Below are 23120 nucleotides of genomic sequence, written 5' to 3'. Positions count from 1 at the left end.
CACCCAGAGAATGAAGACATTTTTGTTCAGGTGCCTAAAAATCAGTTTTCAAATAGTATGTTAGACAAATTTCAAGCTATTGGTCTTTCTTCTATAAGTTTTCTATTTATATACTTTATCTTCTGACTCTCATGAGTTTATATTCCATATTTGCTTGTTGAATAGCGGTGTAAACGCAGTGTTCACTCATTAAACTCCCAGTTTTATGAAGCAAAACAGATGATTCTGTGACTTTCTTAGAGGTAAGGGCCCATCACTGGAAAGGCATCCCTGACTTCTTGTCATCACCAGGTTACAGAATAATCCCTTGGTATTCTTGGTGGCCCTCTTCAAGTTTAGGCAGATGATATGGTTTCTCTAATTCATATTTGGTGTTGGACTCTAAAGAGCTTAAATATTTTTTACTTTCTTATCCCTCATTTCATATGCTCTTATGCCAATCTGAACAGTACATTCTGGCCTAAAAATTGTACTTCAGCCCTTTCTATGTTCATCTCATTTTTGAGGTATGTGAAAGGGGGAGAATAATGGAATCATGGAATCATAAAATGGTTTGAATTGGAAGGAACCTTAAAGATCATCTAGTTCCAGCCCCCTGCCATGGACAGGGTCACCTTCTACTAGACCAGGTGCTCAAAGCCACATCCAACCTGGCCTTGAACACTTGAAAAGGATCATCCACAACTTCTCTGGACAACCTGTTCCAGTTACTAATCATTCTCATGGTAAAGAATTTCTTTATAAGGTCTAATCTAAACCTACCCTCCTGCAGTTTAAAGCCATTTGCCCTTCTCTTTTCCCTTGTAAAAAGATCCTCTCCAGCTCCTGTAGCCTTTAGGTACTGGAAGGTGCTATATGGTTACCTTGGAGCCTTCTCTTCTCCAGGCTGAACAACCTCAAGTCTCAGCCTGTATCCACAGCAGAGGTCTCCAGCCCTTTGAGCATCTCTGTGGCCTCCTTTGGACTTGCTCCAACTGGTCCACACTGTGGGAATCTTTAGCAGTTACAAGATCAGTGGTAGTTGTAGATCCCTTTGCTACTTAGCTGACTTTCCCGGAGCATTATACAAGACTCTTCAGCAGCTAACTTGGTGCTCTCTCTGCAAACACAGTGGCTGGGCACCTTTGCTGGAATCACTTATAAAAGAATCACTTTTAATTTTACATAGCAGGTCCTCAAGCAAGGCATTAATAGAAAGTTATATAAAACATAAAAACTAACAAAGACAGGCCATAATGTGGGTTAGTTTGAGTGTCCTTGTAGTATCAGCTTTTGAGGCAGAGCTAACTTTGGCCATAGGATTTAGATAGTTAACTCAGTCTGTATTGATATTATTGTACATTTGCAATTAGCAAGTTGGACTATTATAACATAAAAATATAATTGGTTCTAATACAAGAACCTTCCTGACCATCCTACACTAAAATTTTTTATCAGCTCTCCCAGCCCTTGTGTGCCTGCTGAGAAAGGGGCCCACATTGCAATTTGTGTTCCAAAAGAGATTTGCACCCTCAGAAAGCAAATCCTTGTAAACAGGACTGCATGGCAGACTGGTGTGCCATCACAACAAATAGTAATTACAGGCATGCTTGAAGCAAGGCTTTCATAAAACTGAATGAAAAGTATGATTCATTTCACAGGAAGACCGACCCACCCATTCAGCCATTGACATGTCTGTTGTCTTCTTTTGCTTCTTCTTTTTCTTGTTTCAAAGGGAAATAGAATGTCTGAAATAGAAGACCTGCCTGAACATATTCCTCTTCTGTATTTAAATCAATTTGTAAAATAATGTTTTGATTATAAGGTTTCCTAATTTCTCAAATGTTAATAACTCTCTGCATTTCCACCCATCTATTTGTGTACTAATGACAAGTATTGCTCAGTGGATTAAATCTCCTGTTAACCTCTGATAAGAAATATGATTTCTAATCACATTTGAGTATAAGTTGCTAATATTGTTAAGTGCTCTGTCTCAAAAGATTTACATACAGCATTAGAGCTGTGCATTATCTCATGATAGTTAATTCCTTTTGGAAAGAAATTTGTGATGTGGTACTGTTAACTAAGATTTCAGTTAGAGACTTGCTTTTACAATAGTATAATCCTCAGCCCACTTTAAACATTCAAGCATCCAATAACTAGATCTTTACGATGTTGCATATGAGAAAAGATGCCTGTGGCTACCTCTGCCAGACATGTTTGCAGGATTAAAGCAAGAGTGCAGTGGGGTGGTGCTAATGCTACTGGTTTCTACCAGTTTTTAGCCCTTTTTCAGGGTTTTAGATCAGTGTGAGCAGGATTCTAATTATGCTCTTCCAAATAAAATTTCCCCTGCATCTTCAAAAGCACTTTTGTATTATTTGATATTTGTAATTGTATTTGATTTTTCATGCATGTATATGCTTTGTCTAAGTGTTACTTAAATTTTAAATTTTGTATGATCAAGAGACTAGACAAAATTTTTCTCAGGACGTTGGCCATGACAACAGTGTATGTACAGAGAAATTTTCATCCTTCAGTGAGTTTAGGGACAAGAAGATGACTAGTACTGACATTAACAAGATGGCTGGTACTGCCCTTGTGGAGCTCACTTCATGGTCAGGATTGTAACAGAGAGTCAAATTCCCTCATTAAAAACTAAACCAAACCAAAAAGAACCCAGTCTATTTGTGATTCTGTCGGAAGACGAGAAAGTATTTCATAAGGTTCTTAGAAATTCACACTTCTCAGAAGTGAAAAGAGATAAAGTAATGTACATTGTAAGATCTATTGCTGGGTCAGTATGCAGACAGCAGAATGCATATGGCAGCATATAATAGTGTATATGGTCAGTACCAATATCTCAAATGCAGCCTCAGTTTACCAAATCCAACTGATCAAAACAACCAATTAGTCAAAGATGTATTCTTGTCTCCAGAGTGAACTTTACTCTTGTGGAGACCTGATTAATGGGCTTTGGAGACCTGTAATGAGGGAGAGCTTAATTATTCAGATTCATCAGCTTGTAAAGGTTTTGAATGATCCCACATAATCCTGCTCGATCGGCATTCCAGAACATGTGCAACCTGTGTTTGACAACTGGTCATGGTTTGTTTATGCATGCACTTTAAGCTTAAATGCCATGATTTTCAGTAATGTTTTCCATTAACTGAAGAGGTCCCCTCTTCTAGACAACTGATTTTTAATGCTTATTTGAGAAGTTTCACTTTATATACTGCATGAGTTATTATTAATTACGTGTATAGTGCCACAACAGCACTGCATGTTTACTATATAAAGATGTGTTCCCTCCCCCAGAATGCTTGAGATCCAAGATAAGTGAGACCAGACAATGAGAAAGCCATACAAGAAAAGGAGGGTGTGGAGTGAAACAAGAAACAGATAAGATGTAAAAAAAGAACCTGACAGATAGGCCTCTTGCAGGAGTAGGCTCTGTGAGCACTTCGCCCATGAGGACCTTCTGACTGCTGCTGCACACACCTTATGCGCGGTGCGACTCCATGGAATCACCCGCTTCCCTCTGCTCAGGCAGCACTGTGCTTGTTTTCCCAAAAATGTCTCTTTGCTTTTTCTTGTGCCACCCCTTCATAAGAAACACTCTCCAGAAGGAAAGGAGCCTTGTAAAATGAATTTTCCTTCCCTCAAACCCCTTGTAATGCCTTCCCTTGTAGAAACACCAGTAACCCCTTAACCAGTGCTAAACTAACGCTAATAATATCTTTTTACTGATTAAAAGAAACTAAAAATGCTCTGTAAGTAAAAGCTGTATGCCCAGCTAATCTGTAGAAACAAACATGCTGCTTGTACACCATCACTCTCGCTCCACCATCTGTTTGCTGCACATAACTATTATGTTTTGTCTTTAGTGAAGTGTTTCTTGGCTTTTTAACTTACACAGCTTAGCAGCTGAACACATAAACTTGTAGCAGTGAAAATTATTAAGAAGAAAAGTAGAAGGTGCTTTTGACAGAGAAGTAAGATTCTGTTCTGAACCTAAGCAAAACATATCCCAAAGTAGACAGTAGATTTGAAAATAGCACTAAAGAGGTACAAGAAGACTGAAAGTCGGAAAGAGGAAAGACATTTTTCTTCTTTTGACAGAAATCTGGGAATAATGAACCCAGCACCTCCTCTTTTATGACATCTCCAGCCATCAGCATGAGCCATTTCTAACCATCTCCATTTCTAACCACCAAGCAGCTTTCTGTCTGGGGAAGACTGGGCAAAATTCTCATTGGCTTTTATCAGTGAGATTCCCAGTGCACAAGAGTGAATTCAGAGATGCCTGTGATCACAGACAGCATATCAAGGTCAGAGTGCTCCTTCCTTTTAAGAGCTCTTCTGATAGATCAACCTCTATAGTCTTTTACAGAAAAGTAGGCTAAAGCTTTTGATGGAAATGTATGAGTAGAAATACTAACCTGTTATTCTGTCTTAGACAAAATAACTCCACATCTAGGATTTAGCTAAATGTGTTGGGCTGAAAGAAGCTGTTGTAGACTTGGCTTGTTTTCCACCTTTGTTATAATTTTATTTATTTCATTGTTCTTGAGATGGCTGCAGTAGTTCTCCAGCAAAGTCTTGTCAGGGAAGATGCTTAGAGACCTATGGATGCTGCCAAGGCCAGGGAAAATATGGAGAATCTAGATGTTCCAGAAAGAACTTAAGGACTGCTGCAAACAGTGCATCTTAGGTGTTCCAGAGGAACAGCAGGAGAGGTACTGAAGCAACCACATATACATGCAAAGTAAATAGTTTGCTCTGCCACTGCATTAGCAAGGAAACCACTTCAAACAACTCTCTCTACCTAGGGAAAAATGTAGTAATAATAAGCAATAGCATAAGTCTCCACTCCTTGCCCCAGAGGTTGTCTACTAATTCTTAGGAGCCTTTGCACTCTGCAGGCTTCCTTTTTCTATCCTCATTTGTCACTGGAAAAATATTTGTATGGGTCAGAGACACAGTGCAATTCAGAAAAAAGTATTATTAGAGAAAAAATGAGCACTTCTCCAGTGAATCCCTTTACATATGAAAAGTAAACAACAAACCATTCCTCTTCTCTGAGGAAAACAGAAACTTGTTAAAGAAGCTAGACATCCCTCCTGCTTGAGAGTTGCTGGAAGCCCATTGTGCTGATGCTTCTGAAGGGCAACTGAATGCACTTGCGAGGGTTTTCTTTTCTTTCATTTCAAAAGCATTCTCTGGTTTGAGATCTCGCCATAGCTAATTAAAACAAGAACACAGGGTGACATTAGTTATGCACCAGAGTGGGAGTCAGAAGATGTAAGTTCGGTTCCCAGCCCTGCCACTGACTTCCTGGGTGACCTTGGGTAAGCCTCTTGATGTTGATTTTCAAAAGACCTCTGGGGCCAAATTTTCATATTGAAGTTTGATTTTCAAAGGAGCTCAGTATCTACTGATTTCCATGATGTTGATTATGGCCAGAATTTCAAGCGAGCTCAGCAAGAAATATGCTGAGCTCATTTGAAAATCAGGCTCTTAATCTTCTTCTGCCTCAGTTTCTCATCTCTGACAGTGCTGGTAAAATATTTCCCTTGTCTGTCCTGATTGTTTAGGCTATAGCTCTGCAATGCCAGAATTGTCTTTTCATGAATGTGTATAGTGTCTTGTACAATCTTGTTTGATCTCTGTTATGGTTTTTAGGCATTACTGTAATGATTGTTACACCAGTGTAATGTTTTAGAAAAAAAAGAAACTGTAATCAGAAGAAAGCTTAATTATTGTGTTGGTTTTTGGATCTGGGTGAAGATCTGTACTAATTTCTTTAGTTTACTTGGGAGGATGTCATGTGGAAAACATCAAAAGCTGTATTTAAAATCAGGATATGTATGTTAGCTGACTTCTCTCATCCAGTAGGGACAGTTAATCTATCAGAGAAGCTGGTTAGATCAGTTCAGCGTGATTTGATTTGGCAAGAGACATATTGACTGCCTCTTACTACCTTGTTTTCCTTCAGCTGTTTACAGTCCAATTGTTCAATAATTTGCTGAAGAATATTTTCAGGCACTGAGTGGTGTGGAATTCCATACACCTTCCTGCCTCCTTGGTTACTAATGTGATTCCGTTTGTAGTTCCTACTGCACCGGCTCTGTTTGCACTTTTCCCACACTTGCTTTCATGCTCTTGCAACATCTCAGAGCAACATAACATTCTCTGTTGGCAAAGGTATAGAGTGCTTCTTCGCTTCATAAATGCTGTTTGCTTCCCGGGACCCACTACAACCCATTCCTGAAATTCCAGATCAGCATTGTCAGTGATAATCGAGCTCCTGGTTTCAAGCTCTGTGCTGTACAAGCTAGAGGCCAAATGTAGTAACCCAGGAATGCATGATTGCAAAGACTGTCACTTCCCAAGGAACTCTGCTTACTGCTAAATGACTGCCCTTTCCACATACCTGTGGGTGTCACTAACACGGTGACTCTTCCCTGTTGGATTTGTCATATATGGGTGGCCAGCACCTCAAGCAGCTGAAAGTTTGGAAGCAATCATTTCCTATGTTTACAAAACCAGCAAGCCCTCACTGCTGTTTTGCAGATTCCCCTGTACTCCCTGGCTAGAAATAGTTATTATTCAAGTATGTGCCCTCTGAAGAGCCTTTTTGATACTTTATATGTTTTCCTTTATATGAAATGGGATGCTGTACCATGATCAGCTCTGCAATGATAAAACTAGCAGGACAGCTCTAGGAAGTGTATGGTTGCAGAAGTTTTTCAGTTAAGGCTGAATGTGTTTTGTGATGGGGAGAGCTTAAGTGTGCCATTTGTCTGTGACTAGCATTTTCTCCTGTTGCATTTTTTAAAGGATAGAGTCCCTCTATGATCTTTACTAAAAGTGCTTTTCAGTTTCTTGATCTAACAAATAATTTTCCAAATTGTGTTCATGTTCTAATGTTGGCATGCATGCCATATCAAGGTAGTATTTGATCCCAGAGAGCTGTTAACTGCCAGTGGTGGTATCTGCAAATAAAAACTTGGAATCAGGGAAATACAGGTGGTTTGGTTTCAAGAGATCCTTAGAGATCATCTAGTTTCAATCCCCCTGCCATGGGCAAAATCAGGTTTTTCAAAGGTCCATCCAACACTTTCACGCTTGGGGCATCCACAACTTCTCTGTTCCAGTGTCTTACCAGCCCCATACTAAAGAACGTCTTCCTCACACCCAATCTAAATCTATCCTCTTTCAGTTTAAAACCTCTGCCGCTTGTCCTGTCCCTGCAGGCTCTGACAAAAAAAGTCTCTCTCCATCTTTCTTACAATCCTCCTTTATATATTGATTCAGTCCTTAAAGGTTTTCCATAATCGGTTCCAGTTACTGAAGCCAGTTCCCCCATATTTTTACTAGCTGTTGCCAAATGTATAGAAAAGGAGGAATCTTAATTGCCTGTACAAACCAGAGAGCCCCAGTGACACTGAGCTAACCTAAATTCTGGGTTGCAAGGCTGAGCTTGATTTCTAATGTGAAAGGAGCATTGACAAAAACAGGCTGTGCCTTATCTTCATTTATTGTGAAATGGTGATTCCTTAGCGTAGCTCTGTTGTATTCAGTTTTGGTTTCCTTCCTTAATTAGTGCACTTGGATTGTATCACTTACATTAAACTGTTTATTTTCAGATATAAAACCTCGATCTTTCTCAGCATACATATATGTGTTTCTGCAAGAGCTGATGTGCCAGCCAGAGAGCACAGGGGAAGTTAACAGTTTTTAAGGGGAGAACTATAATGTTATTCCATTCTGGTAATAAGTTAAAAATAGCGAGAGTAATGTTAACTCTTGTACTAGAAAGATGAAGACTGTGCAGGATGCCATGTGATTTGACTATGTGTGCTCATTATCCCTATTATGAAGCACAAGTGACACTGCAACTGCTGTCCCATCAATTCAACATGAGCTTCCCTTGTTCTGCTTGTCCTGCTCTGCCATTCTTTTTTCTGCTGCTGTGTGCATCTGTGCTGAGAGTGTTCAAGTCCTTTCTCTGTCCCAATTCAGTCCCCTATTAAACCTGATCTGGAGAGAAAAGTGTAGGCATAGAGACACCCTCTGGGTTTAAAAGACTTTACCTAGTGCTTGACCTTAGTTAAGCCCCTCACAGTCTTCCTAGCACGCTTGCTATAAAGCACAGTCATTTCCAGATTGTCTGTTACCTGCACCATGCAGAATGGCAAGGTGAAGTCTGAAATGCATGTTTTGCCATATTAATGACACCGATAGAATGATAATAGTTTTCTGATGCATGTAGCATTACTGAAGATGCACTCTACCAGTTATATTCCTGGCAAATAAGAATCTGAAGAAAGTGATTTAAAATAAATATCAATCAGGCTTAAAATTAACTACTAATTATCATCAGAAGCTACTAAGTTTCTGCAGTTATAATCCATGAGTATTTATAGCTCAGGGCTCTACTGTTAGATTTTTTTCTACTGACTGCCATTCAAGAAGCCTAATCTTATATCACAGGACAGGTTGAAAAAAATAAGTTCAGCTGTTGCTAACCGATGAGAGCATTATGTTTAGCTGCACAAGCCCCCTGTGACATTGTTCTGGAGGATGGTCTTTATATTGGGATTAGGAACATTTTTTGTTTCTTTTAGGGAACAGTTTACCAAAGATTAATACAGTGAAGATCTGCTCAGTGTGCACAGCATAGTTCATGCAGAATGTCTTAGTGCATTCACATGCAGTATGTCACCCTGCCTTAACCTAAATGAAAATGTCGCAGTTTTATGGTTGAGCAATGGCAGATCTGTAAGTTCCTCTCTAAAAAAAAAAAAAGAACAAAAAAACCAACCAACCAAAAAAACCCCCACCCTCAAACCAACAACTCAGTTTTATTTATTTTGTTTTTATATTAATTATATGTTGAATTATTTTTCTTTTCTCATGTAGTTCAGCAAGGAAGCATTATTTTACAAATATGACTTACCAAAAAATGATCATGTGTTCTCTAGTGCAACTGTTTGTCTTCTCAAAATAAACAACCAGATATTGTGCAATTACTAGAAGATACTGGTTTCTCTGTTATATTTTTTGCTTTTAGTGTGGAACTGATGCATTCACTAAAATGTATTTGGAAACTGTCCATAGCTTTAGTTACTCAGGGGCAAGGCAGTGTGGTCTAATGGGAAAGACAATGGTCTTGCACACACAATGTGTTGGTGGTTCGGGACATATTCCTGCCCTTGCCTCAGTTTTCCACCAATGAAATGGTCATGGTAGTATAATAAACATCTTTGTGTTTAAGAGAAGAAGGAATTGGGTGTCAGTATTTCTACAAATGATTTGTTGCTTTAGGAAAATTCCTCTTCTAAGGAGTTTTTTGGGGCTGTGGGCTGGTGACCAAAGGCAAGAGCAGAGCAGGAGATGCTGCCTCAAGCAAGTGTCTGGAGCAGGGACAGGCTCTTCTTGCCCATCCCAGGGGCCATCTCAGCAGAGGCATTCCAGGCAGTGCAAAGCTAGAGAATTCAGAATAACTGGGGTGGTAAAGTTTATATGTAAAATACAGGGGGGGAAAATTATTTCTATAGAAAAAGCTTGGAAAATGAACACAACTTCTCTCTTTATGTATCTTAATAATAAAGCTCCAAAAGGTTATGTGGATATATATATAGTGCATCACTGCACAGTGAATTTTATTCAATTGATGTTATATTTCTAAATCAGGCAAATTCATTTTGGAAGGAGGTAAGAGTTTTAGAAAGCGCTCTGAAGGATTGAAATGCATCACTAAGAACAGAATTGCAAATGCTGTCTTCATTAATATTAATTTTGAAATAAAATATCTCACCTGAAAGTTTCTTTCAAGTGCTTTAACATCAGACTTTAGGATGTGGAGAGAATAATATTTTGCTCCTATCATTTTGTTCTCACTTTTTCGTATTTGTACTCATGTCTTTATTCAAGAGTGATATTATATATCTGTCTTTTCCTGGTAAAGAGAGACATATCCCTCTCTCCAGCTTCCCTTGAGTGAAAGGGGCAGTGAAGCTGGTTTTCTGTAGTATAAACCTGCCCATACCCAAAGGTGACAGATCACTCTTTCCTGTGCACTCTCTGCAGTTTCAAAAAGCTGCTGAGTCAGTGTCATCCTTGCCAATCACAAAATCAACCCGGTAGTGTTCAGGGATTATAGCTCCATGTCCTCCCACTGTATAGCTCATAAATATTCCCGCCTATTCCCCAACACGACACACTCCATGCATCTGTGTTCACTACTCTCCTGGCAGCAGGGCACATTATTTTAAGGTGTTTCTTAAGGTGTTTTCAGCAGAGTTGTTAGGATAGGAAAACAATGAATTCTCTGTCAAAAGGTCTTGTGAGGAGAATGTCAAGAGGCAGATTGAAATGATAATCTGAATTATAATTTTCTAGAGGTATGATCATTTGGGGTTGCTAGGGGCTTTTCTGCTCACTGGTTCCATGGCAGCCTGTTGGATGGACTGCTATGGACCAACACTACCTCGTCCACTTGCCCGATCACTGCTCTTTCTGGTTTCTGTCCCTCTGTTACCCCACAACAGTTCTGTCCAGGAGTGTTTTCTAGCAGAATCTTGTTCCACTTGAAAATCTGTCACCAGTTCACCGTTTCAGAAGTGAATGACTACAAGAATGCACAAATGACATAGTGAAATGGGCATAGTGACCCCCACCCATAGAGGTGATGTTACCTTTTGTTAGGTATGTGATATTACATGATGTTACCTTTTGTTCAGAGATGTCATAGACATGATTTCAGCTTGTAGAGAATACTTAGTGGACTGTTCTGAGAAAATTTGAGTGAAATTTACAGAACAGGGACTGCTAGGGATTTGTGCATAAACAGATGTGGCTCCAAACCGCTGTCAATACTGACAGCTGTCCTCTCACTCCTCCTGCCCAGGATTAACAGTGCCTTCCTCTAGTCCAGTGTGGAAGTGGATTAGGCTAAACAGCCAAAAGGCACTCCTAGTGCAGAACAGGAGCATCCACACACTGAGTTAATGCCAAGTAGTTAATGCATTCTGCATTCACACCCTCGCTTATTTTGCAACAGCTTCTCTGTGTAGGCAAGCCCTGCATGTTCATGTCATTTGATGGTTAGAATTGCATCAGTGACATTCCAGATTCTGACCACAATGTTAGTAATGGAAAGTGGTTCATCTTCTAATGAAATGGTATGCTTTTTTTTTTCTGGTTGCATCTTTTGCAACTTTTTCTTTCATGTGCCTGGAGTGAATTTCTTCATTTTTTAAACGTGTGTGATATTCTTCTCATCTCTTATACATGAAATGATGCTCTCCAAGCATGGAAATTGCCTTTATACATCCTACTGCATGAAGCAGTGATTGCTCAGCCTTTTTTCTTCTGAAGAGCAGGAGAAAGCCCAAGTAATAAAAATGCTCTTTACATATATTTGCAATTTAGTAGCTTGTGTCTGATATATTTTTTCCTCATAAGATATTCCAGTTTTCGTCTTGCTTTGCTCGTGTCATCCCTAACGCTTTTGCTCCATTGTCACTCTGACCTAGAGTTTCCTGGTCATTTAAACAGTCTGTTTATCAGTTCAGTTTATTTTCAGCAAGTCTTTGGTGCTTCACTTGCTTCTTAAGTTTACATGCCATCATGGGCTATGCTAGTTAGGATGGCAGAATATGGCCACCTTAGATTTTCAGAAATGGTGGCTTCTCTGAGCTTACTGATGACCCACCATGACATATGTTTAGGTAATCTTCATCTCCCCCAGGAGCTGCAGTTTGAAATGTCATCCACAGGCTTTGAAGTGTGGATTTCTCATGTATCTTTGCAATAGCAGAGGAGCAAGAAAGCTCCCTCTGTGTTTGCCTACCAAACTGTTTTGAGTTGTGTGGTTTATAATCAAAGATATTCTTTCTGTTCACATTTCTAGATACAGTTCCCACTGCACAACAGTCTGAATTTCCCAAAATCTAAAGGCACAGTTGATGTCTTATGTCTCACTTTGAATAGTGAGTTGAAGGTTTTGCAGGGTACCTCTGGAGTTTGTTTTGTTGGAGTTTTTTCCCCCTAGGATTTGCAATCACATTTTATTTATTAATACATTAAACAGTAAATTATATCTAGCTGCAACTGTCTTTCCATTTCCTTCACTTACATTTTTGTAATGAGTGTCCCATAACATTTCCACCAAATCAGTTTCTCTTCATTGTAAAGTCATTCTGGAAAACTAGCATCAAGCAGCTCTAGCCATTAGTGAAAGAATAAAATGGGAACAGTATTGCCATTTAGAATAGTGTATTTTAAAAGACCTGTGGCTTAGTGGGACAAAATACTGTAAAGTATGCAAGTGCTGTGAATTTGATGACATTAAAGGGGTTTTTAGAGGATTGTTGCTTAGTGGAAAGGAGACTATCCTTTCCTTCCCCACCATTATGTAAAGGAACTAGCAATTTGTTAATTTGTTCATCTAATTTCTTTTTCATATTCCAGGAAAATAAGAATGGCTTATATTTACAGGAATGTCATTTTATTTTGGATTGACTAAATGCATATCTATACTTTTAACACAAGAGTCTGTAAAACAGGGCACATACAAGGCACTTGGCAGTAAATTACCAGCCAGTCACCTGGCCTGGGCAGGAACAAGTAAATTTGCAATTGCAATCTAGAGCAACATGTTAGAGGCCACCTTCCTTAGATCAACTTTGTATTGCAACACCAGCAAGTAATCAAATTGTAATGTACTTCAATGCAAAGCCTAGTTTGGCTTGGTTGGCAAATTAAACTATCGGATGCCTCTGGCAAAAGCAGAAAGCCTTTGAACTGTTTGACTGCAGCTGTAGCTTGCACATCTTATTTTCCCTCTTAAAAATCAAATTAAACTGTAACCTGCAGCTTCTGCAGTAATTTTCAAGGAAAATTAAGCTGTTGCTAACCTTTCTAGCAAAGATAACTGTCTCTAATCAAGCTGAAAGGTCCAGGCCGAAATTCCCCTCTCTAGATTTAGACAAATTCATTGAAGGAAAACTCCAGGGCTTATTAAAGGCAAAGATATTACTTCTGACTTAGGAAGTCCTTGGCCACAAATTGCTAGAGACTGGAAAGTTTTGCCAGGAAGGTATTCTGTGCTTCCCCTCTTCTTTCACTTCTCCTGTAGCATTCACTGCAGATCCATCGCACGGGAAGGACACTGGACAGTTGTTGTGGTCTGCTTCTCTGGATTTGAAGACTAACCCAAATTCAGAGCAGTAATGGGCATGCTGACCTACTTTTAAGCATTGCCCAGGGGGGTCTTGGCAGTGTCAGATCCTTCCTTTGGATTTGTCCCTAGCCCTTCCTCACCCCAGATGCCTTCCGACTCTCAGAGAACAACTCGTGGATGTGATGATGTCCTTCACCTCCCCCACCTTCCATTTTTTTCTGTGCCCTGCTGGCAGGAACATTTGGCATTTGACTTGCCCTCATAACATTCATGTTTTTCTTGGAGCTCTCTGAGATAGGATTTTTCCCAGCCTGGATGAATTGCTGTTATTTCTATGGAGTCAGCAGTACAATAGGCCCTCCTGGGAGCCAAGGCCTTGCCTGTCTGGTGGCTCAGGCTTACAAAGAGTCAGTCCCGCATGCTTAACGTTACCTTTGGATTTCCAGGATTAGTGCCTGACTGGTGGCAGGTGAGAAGGCAGAACAGCCTAGCACAAAAGGAAAGAAATCAATTAAGTTTACACTGCAATATGTGTTCACTGAGGTCCAGGTTAGAGAAACAGGAACGGAGGAGAGGGCATTGCTGGCACTGGGAGCAGTGAGCAGACAGCAGTCTTGTGGTCATAGAACTAACAATGCCAATGGAGAGGATCTTCCCTCTCATGTTTTTTTGACATGTATGCTCTCCATGCTTAATGTAAGTCACAATCTAGCAGTTAATGTCTCTGCACTGTGGTTTTCTTATTTTTAAAAGTTGGCTTAAAAGTTCTCAGTTTCTCTAAGCAGAGTAGGTAAAAACTGAGCTAAGGCATATTAGTCACAATATTATCAGGAGATGAAAGTGATAGAGATATAAAGTACTACCAGCTTTTAATTAAAATTGAATAAGTAAAAAAACAGTTGGCAGTTGCAGAATTCATTATGATGTGTTGCCAAAAATAGATACCTTTATGAGAATGCAGTTTTATTACAACAGTGGGCACTAATCAGCTGTAAACATCTTGCTGAGATAGCCAGATAGAAAATGTTACTAATACTCACAACGTGTCTCAATTGGCTGGAATGGAAAACTAGAAACTGTTAAGACACTTAAAATGTGATCTCTGACTACCAAAATAGAGGTATGCACTTCTGTTACTTCTTAAGGCAACATCTGAATTTCAGGAACAATAACAGTGTTTTCTGTGTCTGGTTTAAATTTGCAAGGAAAACTCAATTTTACCAAAATATAACCTGGCTTAGCTGAAATATGCATGACCCCATGTTTTTATTTCTTCTTTCTGTAGAATACTCAGACTTGCAATTTAGATCCTCCAAACTTTTATACATTTCATTTGGTAAAAAATGCCTTTGCTCTTAATGAAAACATCTTCCAATATGAGTTTACATGTACAGATCTAAAGTTTAGAGCATCTTACTGACCAGTTTGGGATGTATGTTTGCAACTTGTGTAATCTCTGCAAAATTTACTGTCACTGTAAAAATTACTCTCCTCTCTCCTCCTGTAATGTAGAACATCAAGCAATAACAACAAATCTGTGGGTGGTTTATCTGATTTATGCTAATTTGCTATTGACATGCTTGAGGTATCACTTGCATCATCCCAGTCTTGCATATTTATTATTAAAAATATTAGCTGCTTATGAAAAGGAAATATTTTAAATAATGATTCATTTGTGCTGTGATCACCTCTTGAAACCAGGGCCCCATTCTGGTAGACTGTATACAAAATCATTGCAAATGAAGTGCAACCTGAAGTGTTTCAGATAAGCTTGCAACAAGAGGATAATTTGAATCCAGGAAGATTAATATACCCCACCTACAAGGAGCAGGTCTCAACTCATGGAATTTCAACCATTAAACATGAGGCTTCTAAATCACCTCCAAAGCCAGTATGGGAAAGAAATTACCGCAACCTGTGATTTAGCTCACATAATTTAAAGACCTGAAGCCTTCATGGGAAGCTTAAGCACCAGTATGTAAGCTTGAGCTTATATTTTCAAACTTGGAGGCTTCACCAGTCTCCTAAATTCTTGTGTCGGTACCTAAGTGAGCATACACAGAAGTGATGAGGGAATTGGTGACTCCGTAGCAGTCAGAAGGTGCTGCACAAGGCAAATACTCTTCCTGAAAAAGCCACTTACATGCCTAACTTATAGGGCTGAGCTTAAGAAGTAAAGTCATAGGCACAAGCCCCACACTTTAAAACTTCACCCACCTTCCTTGGGATCTAAATATTGATAAATAAATTATCCTTTGTAAGCAGTCCCCTGTCCTAGATCTTGCTAGTGCTGATGCTTTCTAACATCACTGATTGACACGGTGCCCTGATACACTGGAACTACATGCCAAGTTCAGGGGCTGAAACAAAGTACAACATAGAAAAATGAGTTTCCAGATGTTTTCCACAGGAAAGATTAGAGCTGCAGTATGACAAAATTTGCAGATATGTGGACTTAAGGAAATTCTGAATCTCTTGTTCTTTGTTGGCATTACTCATAGAAAAAAAATCAGCATGATATTTAAAGCATCTCATGCCAAAGCTGGTACCTACCAATATTTGCAATATTGTTTAGCCTTGCTGTCTCAGTGGGATTTCACCCATTGCTTTTTATTTCAAAACCTTCATTAAAAAAACCCACTTTTTCCATCCAAAAGCTGTATTTACTTCAAGTATTATGTCTTTATGGTAGAATAAACCTTATATATGAGCAATCTAAGATTAACATGTGACAGAGGTTTTTTTCTGAAAACTGGTGACTGCCGCAATTCTATTTCTGGTGTCCATACCATTGCAGTTTTGGTATTTAATGTTAAATTGTGCCCACTTTTTCCTTCTGATTTGCAAGTGCTTGCCTTTGTTAATGGGTCAGAAGGTATGTTGATATTCTTGGAGATTAAAGCCTTGAAATTATTATGGACATTAGACATTTGAGCTCCTTTTCCCCCAGAATCCACACCCTGTTGATTGAATGAGGCCTTAGTAACATACACAGAAATATCCGTGATGCTTGCCTGAATATTCCCTTGGTATTTACAGTAGAATCATAGAATTATAGAGTGGTTCAGGTTGGAAGGGCCTTAAAGATCATCTAGTTCCAACCCCAACACCTGGGGTCAGAGTACCTGGGTCAGAAACATTCCAGAATGCTTCGAATATTGGAAAGGAAAGAAGGGCAAGCTCTGTTTGGGCGGAAGGAAAAATATGGAAATAGACCTGGCATACTGAGAGGTGCTGTGGTGGAGCAATGGCTGCAACACCAATGCTCAGAGTACCTCAGCCAGAGCTGTGCTGGCTCACAGGGCAGTGTGCTCAGTCCAGAACTGGGTGTGAGAGATTTTGGTTGCTCCACAAGTGGTGTCTGCTGTTATCATCCGGAAGGTGATGGTATTAGACAGGCATGCAGGACTGACCATAAGTTAGGAAACACTGATCCTTAATAGTTGTGGAAGGCTGAATGCCAGGGATGCAAAGATGCCAAGATTGGCTGATAGTGTGCAAAAGCAGCACAGGGAACCCAGGCTGAGACGCTGTAGAAGGCAAATCATCAACGCTAAACCCTCCATGTTCACTTGTGTTTCTCACTCCTCCCCTGGCAGTCAAAGCCAGCACAGACCACTGAAGGATGTCATTCTCTCCGAACTCTATGTTGCTACATTACAAACTAGCTTGTGCAGCCAGAGAGAAAAATGTTCTCTTACCTTGGGACACCTTGAGGACTGCACCCCAGGGCACTGCTGCAAAAACATTGCAGAACTGCCCCAAAGGAATGGAAAGCTATGGCAGGTGTTAAGTTTGCTGTTATTACCAGATAAGATTCAAAGACAAACAAATGCATTCAACTAAAAGCCTAGATTTAAAATAACAGAGCGAAGTTAGAAGAATATAAACCAACATGTATACATTTCATTAAGGTTATACTTAGCTATATCTGTATCCATATATCTATCTATCCATGTAGATATATATCTCCTCCTTATCTGCTCTTGTGTCTCAGCTTTTGACTCTGGCTGATAAGTTTCTGCATGGAATGCTGGACTGGTGTGCCTCTGGGTACACAGAGTTGCTTACTCCTTGCTTTCTTCTTCTGGTAAAGGTGGGGACCTGCATCTCCTCTAGCTCAAGGTGTATTTATTCTTCTTTGTCTGCACTTCATTCCCTGGCATTGGGCCATCGGGTGTTTTCTGGGAGATGTCAGTATTTCATTCTGCCCCTCCCCCTTAAGGTTGCTTCAATAACATTTCTCTTGTCCATAACACTTTTTAGCTTTTGTTTTTCACTAATTATAGTCTCATTAAAATAGGGCAGCATCACTTACAAAATGATGTGTTATGATAAATAGTACAAATTCCTTTTAAAGTATAAACAATATAAACAGGCTATATAGTGTATATGTATAGTATATGATGCTCAAACACAAACTGATATTGAGGGTAGATCTGCCAGATCTCCTCCACTTCATCCTTTCTTAGATTTTGGGGACTCATCTGTGTGTTACTGGGTTTTGATGAACTTGAACAGTGAATACCAAAGGCTTTGCACATCTTCAGGCCAGCTTGCTCTCCTTCCCAGCCCTCCTTTCTAGCATTGGCTGTAAATAACCACACACACACACACACAAACAAAATGGTTACCATCTAAAAATCTACATTTTTAAAAATACATTATAATACAGTATTTCTTGCAGTGTCTTGTTCGCAGAGTGGTGCAGAAATACGTTGTAGAATCTTAGATATCACTGTGGGATAGAGTTGGGCAAATGTTGGATTTTATATGCTTATTTTAAGTATTGACTATCTTTATTAAATACTAAATAATTTTTTTCTTGTTTCCCATTCTAGTTCGTCAGATATCAGATGATGATGATGAGACCATTGAACAAATCGATGAAGATATAGCTGTGACTCGGAGTCAGATGAACTTTATTTGTCCCATTACACAGGTAATGCTATCAGTGCTACAAAAATTGACTGGGAAATAGTTATTTCATATTCTACATTGGTTGGTTTATTAAAAATCTGCAGTATCTATTAAAAAACAGGCAGTATAAATTAGAAGTGTTATCAGAGAAGAACAACATTGCTTGGGAAAAAAACCCAGCAAGTAGGAATGCAGTTTACCAAGCAGGGCCTGATCCTGTAATTTGACTGGAATGCCATGTGTGAATGGCAAACACACTTCCTGCTGTTTTACATAAAATCTCATAAGAAGCATTTTCATGGGCATTATCAGTTCCTTTAAATCAAACTTTATTGATTACAGATGGAAATGAGGAGGCCGGTGCGAAACAAGGTCTGTGGACATACTTATGAAGAAGAGGCCATTGTAGAAATTATCCAGTCTCGAAAGCAGAGAAAGAAAAAAGTCCGGTAAGCTAAAACGAATGTGTGGAAAAGCTATTTGCTTTGCTGTGTAAGTGGAATTTTACTCCACTTGTTCTAGGAAACGTATGTGGATTGGCAAGGCTGCAGGAAGTAATACCTCAGCGTCTGCCCAAGTCGCAGTCTTCTCATTAGTACTGTACACGAGAAAGAGCTTTTCTTTTTAATGAAAACAATGTGTAAGAAAATATTCAGAAATTGTGTGGGGAAGTTACAGCTACCTGCGGTACCTGGACAACAGAAATAAAGAGATTTCAGCCATGAACAAAAAAGAGAACCGTCAGCTTCCTAAAGTTTAGTTGCTGATTTTGTTCCCACTGCTTATGTAGCAAATCTTGAAAATATTGAAAACAAACAAAACAAAAATCTCCTCTGTGCACCTTCTTTTGCAGTTATATTCCAATACAACAGAGAAATATTAAAACACTTAAGCGAGTGTTAAAGTCAGAAATATTAAACCGCAACATTTTAGGTAGTACAGAATTTAAGAATGATCAGACAGTGCAGTACAGATTGTGCAGTTCCTGCTATGATGCAGTTAAATAATCCTTTCTTTATATCATCAAAGCAGCCTGTCACTTTCCACATGGGACATATTTTTTTGAGTGAAAAGATGTAACAGTTGAATTTTTCAACCTCAAATTCTCCCCGGTAAGTTTAAAAACCAGAATGATTTGACTTAAGGAAAAAAAAGTAAAAAGAAAATAAAAGTGTCTCAGACACTTTTTAGAGCACGTTGAGAGGACAAACCATTTCATCATTGATTTCACATTTGTTTTTACACCCTTTATGCTAGAGCTTCATGCTTTGGGACTGATGACGTCATGGAAACTTACCAGTTGTGGACTTTTAAATAAATGTGGAGTTTTCAGATGCTCAGGTTAAGGTCTCACAGGGACCAACAACTTGATTTCCCCAGAGGTAATGCCACAGGCAGCTTATGTCCTCCATCCATTGCTCTGGCATTCATTTCTGTTGGGCTCTATAGAGTCCTCCATGGGGGTTACAAAGGTGGAGCGGAGTTTTTTATTCTGCACTCCTTCCCTGCTGCAGGAAAGCCCTGCTATAAAATCAAGCATCAGTTGGGATGTCCAGCCACTACCTTAGTGTCAAGACAGCTTGAAGTACCTTGCCTGTGTTATGAGGTCTAGGGAAAAAAAGTAGAATGGGTGCAGTATCCTGGGAATAACAACAAAACCAGCAACACGGATGGACAGAAACTTGGCTGGAAAAATGAGCAGGAGTTGGGAAACAACTCACAAGTTGGAGAGACGAAAGTGAGTGTTCTGGAGGATAGGGAGAAGCTAGGAAGCGTGTCCTCAACAGCCCAAAACCATGACAAAAATACCTTCTGTGATATAGAACTGAATTTAGGTGTTCATATCTAAATATTTCCCTGTGTTGTTAAATCCATCAGGAGAATGTCATGGTAGGAGAGATTGCTGTAGTGGATCACATTTGTTTCAGCACTGCTGAAAAACAAATAGGGTCACATGACTGAATTTTATTTTACCTTTTAAGAAATAAAAGACTAGAGAAATTCTAGAGTTAAAAAAATCATGTAAGCTGTACAACATCTAGCTTTAAAAGCTACCTTATACCTAAACAGAAGTTATTTGTGCAGTCTGAATACTGGCCTTTAGCTTGCAGCCTTACCACTTTTACAGCAGTTATTCCAGTGTGCTAGAAAAGCACACACACAGCAATACCACAGCTTCACTGTAACTAAATTAAGAAGGACTACTTGGTTTTCTCTGCCCAGTCTCACCGACCTGCTGTAATTTTAAAATTTTCTTTTTTTTTTTTTTTTTTCTCATGAAAATGCAGTCACTTTTGAAAAGCCATCATCTGCTGTGGTGGGAAGGCAGGCCAGCAGGTGCAACAAGTTCCCCATTTGAGTACCTCCTTCTCGTGGTGTTGCTACTTGGCTGTGCTCCTGCCAACAACACTCATGTGGAAGCAGGTGTCCTCACAGAGCAGAGCATGGTTACAGGGATCCTCGCTACCCTGACTCTGAAGTCAAAACTGTTGCTCACTCTGGAGACACAGAGTGGCTGTTTCCTTACACGTACTTTCCCGTTTGAATCCACAGGATCCTTCAGTGCCCTTGGCAGTGCAGTAGCTGCATGTCAGCCCTGCAGCTGGTGTACACACAGCCACCGGTGCTGTGCTGATAGACTTGTCATACACTCCTTTAGGCAACTCTTACGTCTCTCAGTTTGCTTAGTATTTTCCACTGCCTGGAAGGACATGCTAATACTTCATGCTTACAGGAAATGTGGGAAGCTTTCTGAGCACTTGTTATTCATTAATCTGGCAAGCTATTGCTGTATTAAGGTGATAAATGGGAAAACTGAGGCACAGAGCAATTAAATGACTGGTCTATGACAAGCACAGTAAGCTGTGGACAAATCTGGAGTAAAAGTTATGAGTACGGAGTGTAAATAAGTTCAGCACCTCAGATAAAAGCTACTCTTAAGAGAGGAAAAATTCAGGAAAAGTGTTACTTCTGACTAGAGGTTCCATCTGTGCGTGTTTGGGCCACTGCCAAAAGAAAATGACCTTTGGTCCCTGAATATCTTTCACCATGCTTTCTTTATCTGGCTGTTTCAAGTAGTTGTAAGGCATTCTGTATTTGATTATCATCTAGAGGCTGTTAATTTGACCCCATTTCTCCTTTCTGAGCTTTCACAGTTCCTAAAAGGTCAGATTGATCTTTATACCAACTAGGTAGTCCACTAATTCACCAGTCACTTTGCAAGTGTCATTCTCTTTATCTGTTTTACTAAAAATAATTCCCCTATTTATCTGTTAGTGAAGATTATACTTCTCCACTGCAGATTAGTAAGGTAAGAGGTAGTTACCTGGAGCTTGTAGAGGACTGGGAAGAGAGAAAGCAACACAGAAAGGTGTCCATGCAATGCTGATGTCATTGCTGATACAAGCAGCTTGTGTACATGAAGCAAGAGAGTGATCTACAGGTGAGAGGTTCCATCTCTCACTGTGCTCTTTCCTTCCTTCCTCCCTCTCTCCCTTCCTTCCTTCCTGCCTTTCTCCCTCCCTTCCTGCCTTCCACTGATGATTCCCTCCAGTTTAGATAGATTTATTTTTTCCCACAGAGAGCTGGTGAAGAGGAAAAGAGGTAAGGAGGAAATGATGGAGAAGGTGAATCCCAGATAAATACAAAAACTAGCAGATGTTAAGCAAAAGCCTGTATCTGACAAATACAATTCTTCCGATTTAATGGAGTCTCTCTTTTCTTTTTAACAGATGCCCTAAAATGGGCTGTAGCCATGATGATGTAAAAAGATCAGATCTTGTGCCAGATGAAGCACTTAAAAGAGTGATTGACAGTCAGAATAAATAAAGCTGGTCAACATTGGACGAGTGAACTGGATACCTACTGCCACAAAGAAAATTTGTTATTGGAGGTCTTGTGAGATAAGCTGCTGATTATATGTAGGTTGTGAGACTGATTGTTATTTTTTAAGTGTTGTGTTTAATTTATAGGCCAATCATTGTTAAGTGTTTCATTTATAGGCAAAGTTGAAGGCCTCAACTCTAACTGAAAGCATTTTTTGAACTAATGAATGTAAGGAATTCCATTTTGTTTGGAGTATTTTGACCTTCCTGAATTTCTAAACCACTTGCATTTTATAAATAAAACATGCTTTGCAGCATTTAACCTTCCTTGTCAGTGTGCTAGTTTTTTCAGCATATTAGAGATGCAGATTCTGTCAGCATGTAACAGTGAGCGTTTTGCTCTATGTTGCAGATAGTTTTGTTACTGTCTCTGTAACTGGGAATACTTGGAGTAGGGCACTCTGACCAAGGATTTACCCTGCTTGGGAGCACGTCCATGTTTTAATAGAAACCTCAGGAAACATTAATAGAGATGAATTTTCAGAAAGTGTTGCACATCTATACCTTGTGTGTGGACACAGAAAACTGCCACTCAGCTTTGAGGATCTTGGCCTTGTTCTTATAATTTCTGAAGTCTCTGCCCTAACTTAGGCTTTTCTTTTGAGATTCAGTAGCATTTATTTCAAGCTTTTTGTATTTGGAAGTCCCAGAATGCTTTACCTTAATACACTATGCTAGAAGACTACAATTATTTGAAAGGTATTCCAATAACAAAATTGTAGATAATACAAATATATTGTAACCATATGCCTTGAATTGAAAACCAGTTAATCTCATTTTATATAGGCTTCAGATACCTAAGCTTTTGGGCACAGATCCAGAAAAGAACTTAAACTTTGTGACACTCTGTTTATTACCTAAATTGCCCTGAACATATCTAGCAGATAAGGCATTACATATATGAGTTAGAAATAGCTGTAGGTTAAAGGAGCTGCCTTGGCAGTCAGATGGCAATTATCTCTTGTCATATGTGAAGCAGAAAATATAGGTTTCTTTGAATTTTGGAATCCTTAGTGGGTTAGGTGGTATCTTCCTATGTAATTTTTCTGAATTTACAATATGACATTTAGTGTAAAATGGAGCTGAGGCACCTATATGCTAAGCTTTTCACTCTGTGATACTGTTTGCTAGCTGCTCTCCTT

At 39.4% G+C, this 23120-nt stretch overlaps 1 protein-coding gene across 5 annotated transcripts in view; it reads left to right on the top strand.

The window, feature by feature from the left end:
• Nucleotides 1–22240, top strand: part of NSMCE2 (NSE2 (MMS21) homolog, SMC5-SMC6 complex SUMO ligase) — a 132889-nt gene extending 110649 nt beyond the window's left edge. For 4 of the 5 annotated variants that reach the window (XM_064645111.1, XM_064645121.1, XM_064645086.1 and 1 more), the window contains 3 exons: nt 18016–18116; nt 18437–18543; nt 21826–22240. In XM_064645111.1, coding sequence (XP_064501181.1) covers nt 18016–18116; nt 18437–18543; nt 21826–21922 — 305 coding nt within the window. In that variant the 3' untranslated portion in view covers nt 21923–22240. Of the gene's footprint in view, nt 1–18015; nt 18117–18436; nt 18544–21674; nt 21789–21825 lie in introns of those variants that run through there. The other variant, XM_064645095.1, reaches the window with a different exon arrangement.
• The last annotated feature ends 880 nt before the right edge of the window (nt 22241–23120 follow it).

Source organism: Pseudopipra pipra, chromosome 1, assembly GCF_036250125.1.
Source record: "Pseudopipra pipra isolate bDixPip1 chromosome 1, bDixPip1.hap1, whole genome shotgun sequence".
NCBI lineage: Eukaryota > Metazoa > Chordata > Aves > Passeriformes > Pipridae > Pseudopipra > Pseudopipra pipra.
The sequence above is the reverse complement of the archived record's forward strand: the minus strand, read 5'-3'. Positions and strand labels throughout refer to the sequence as shown.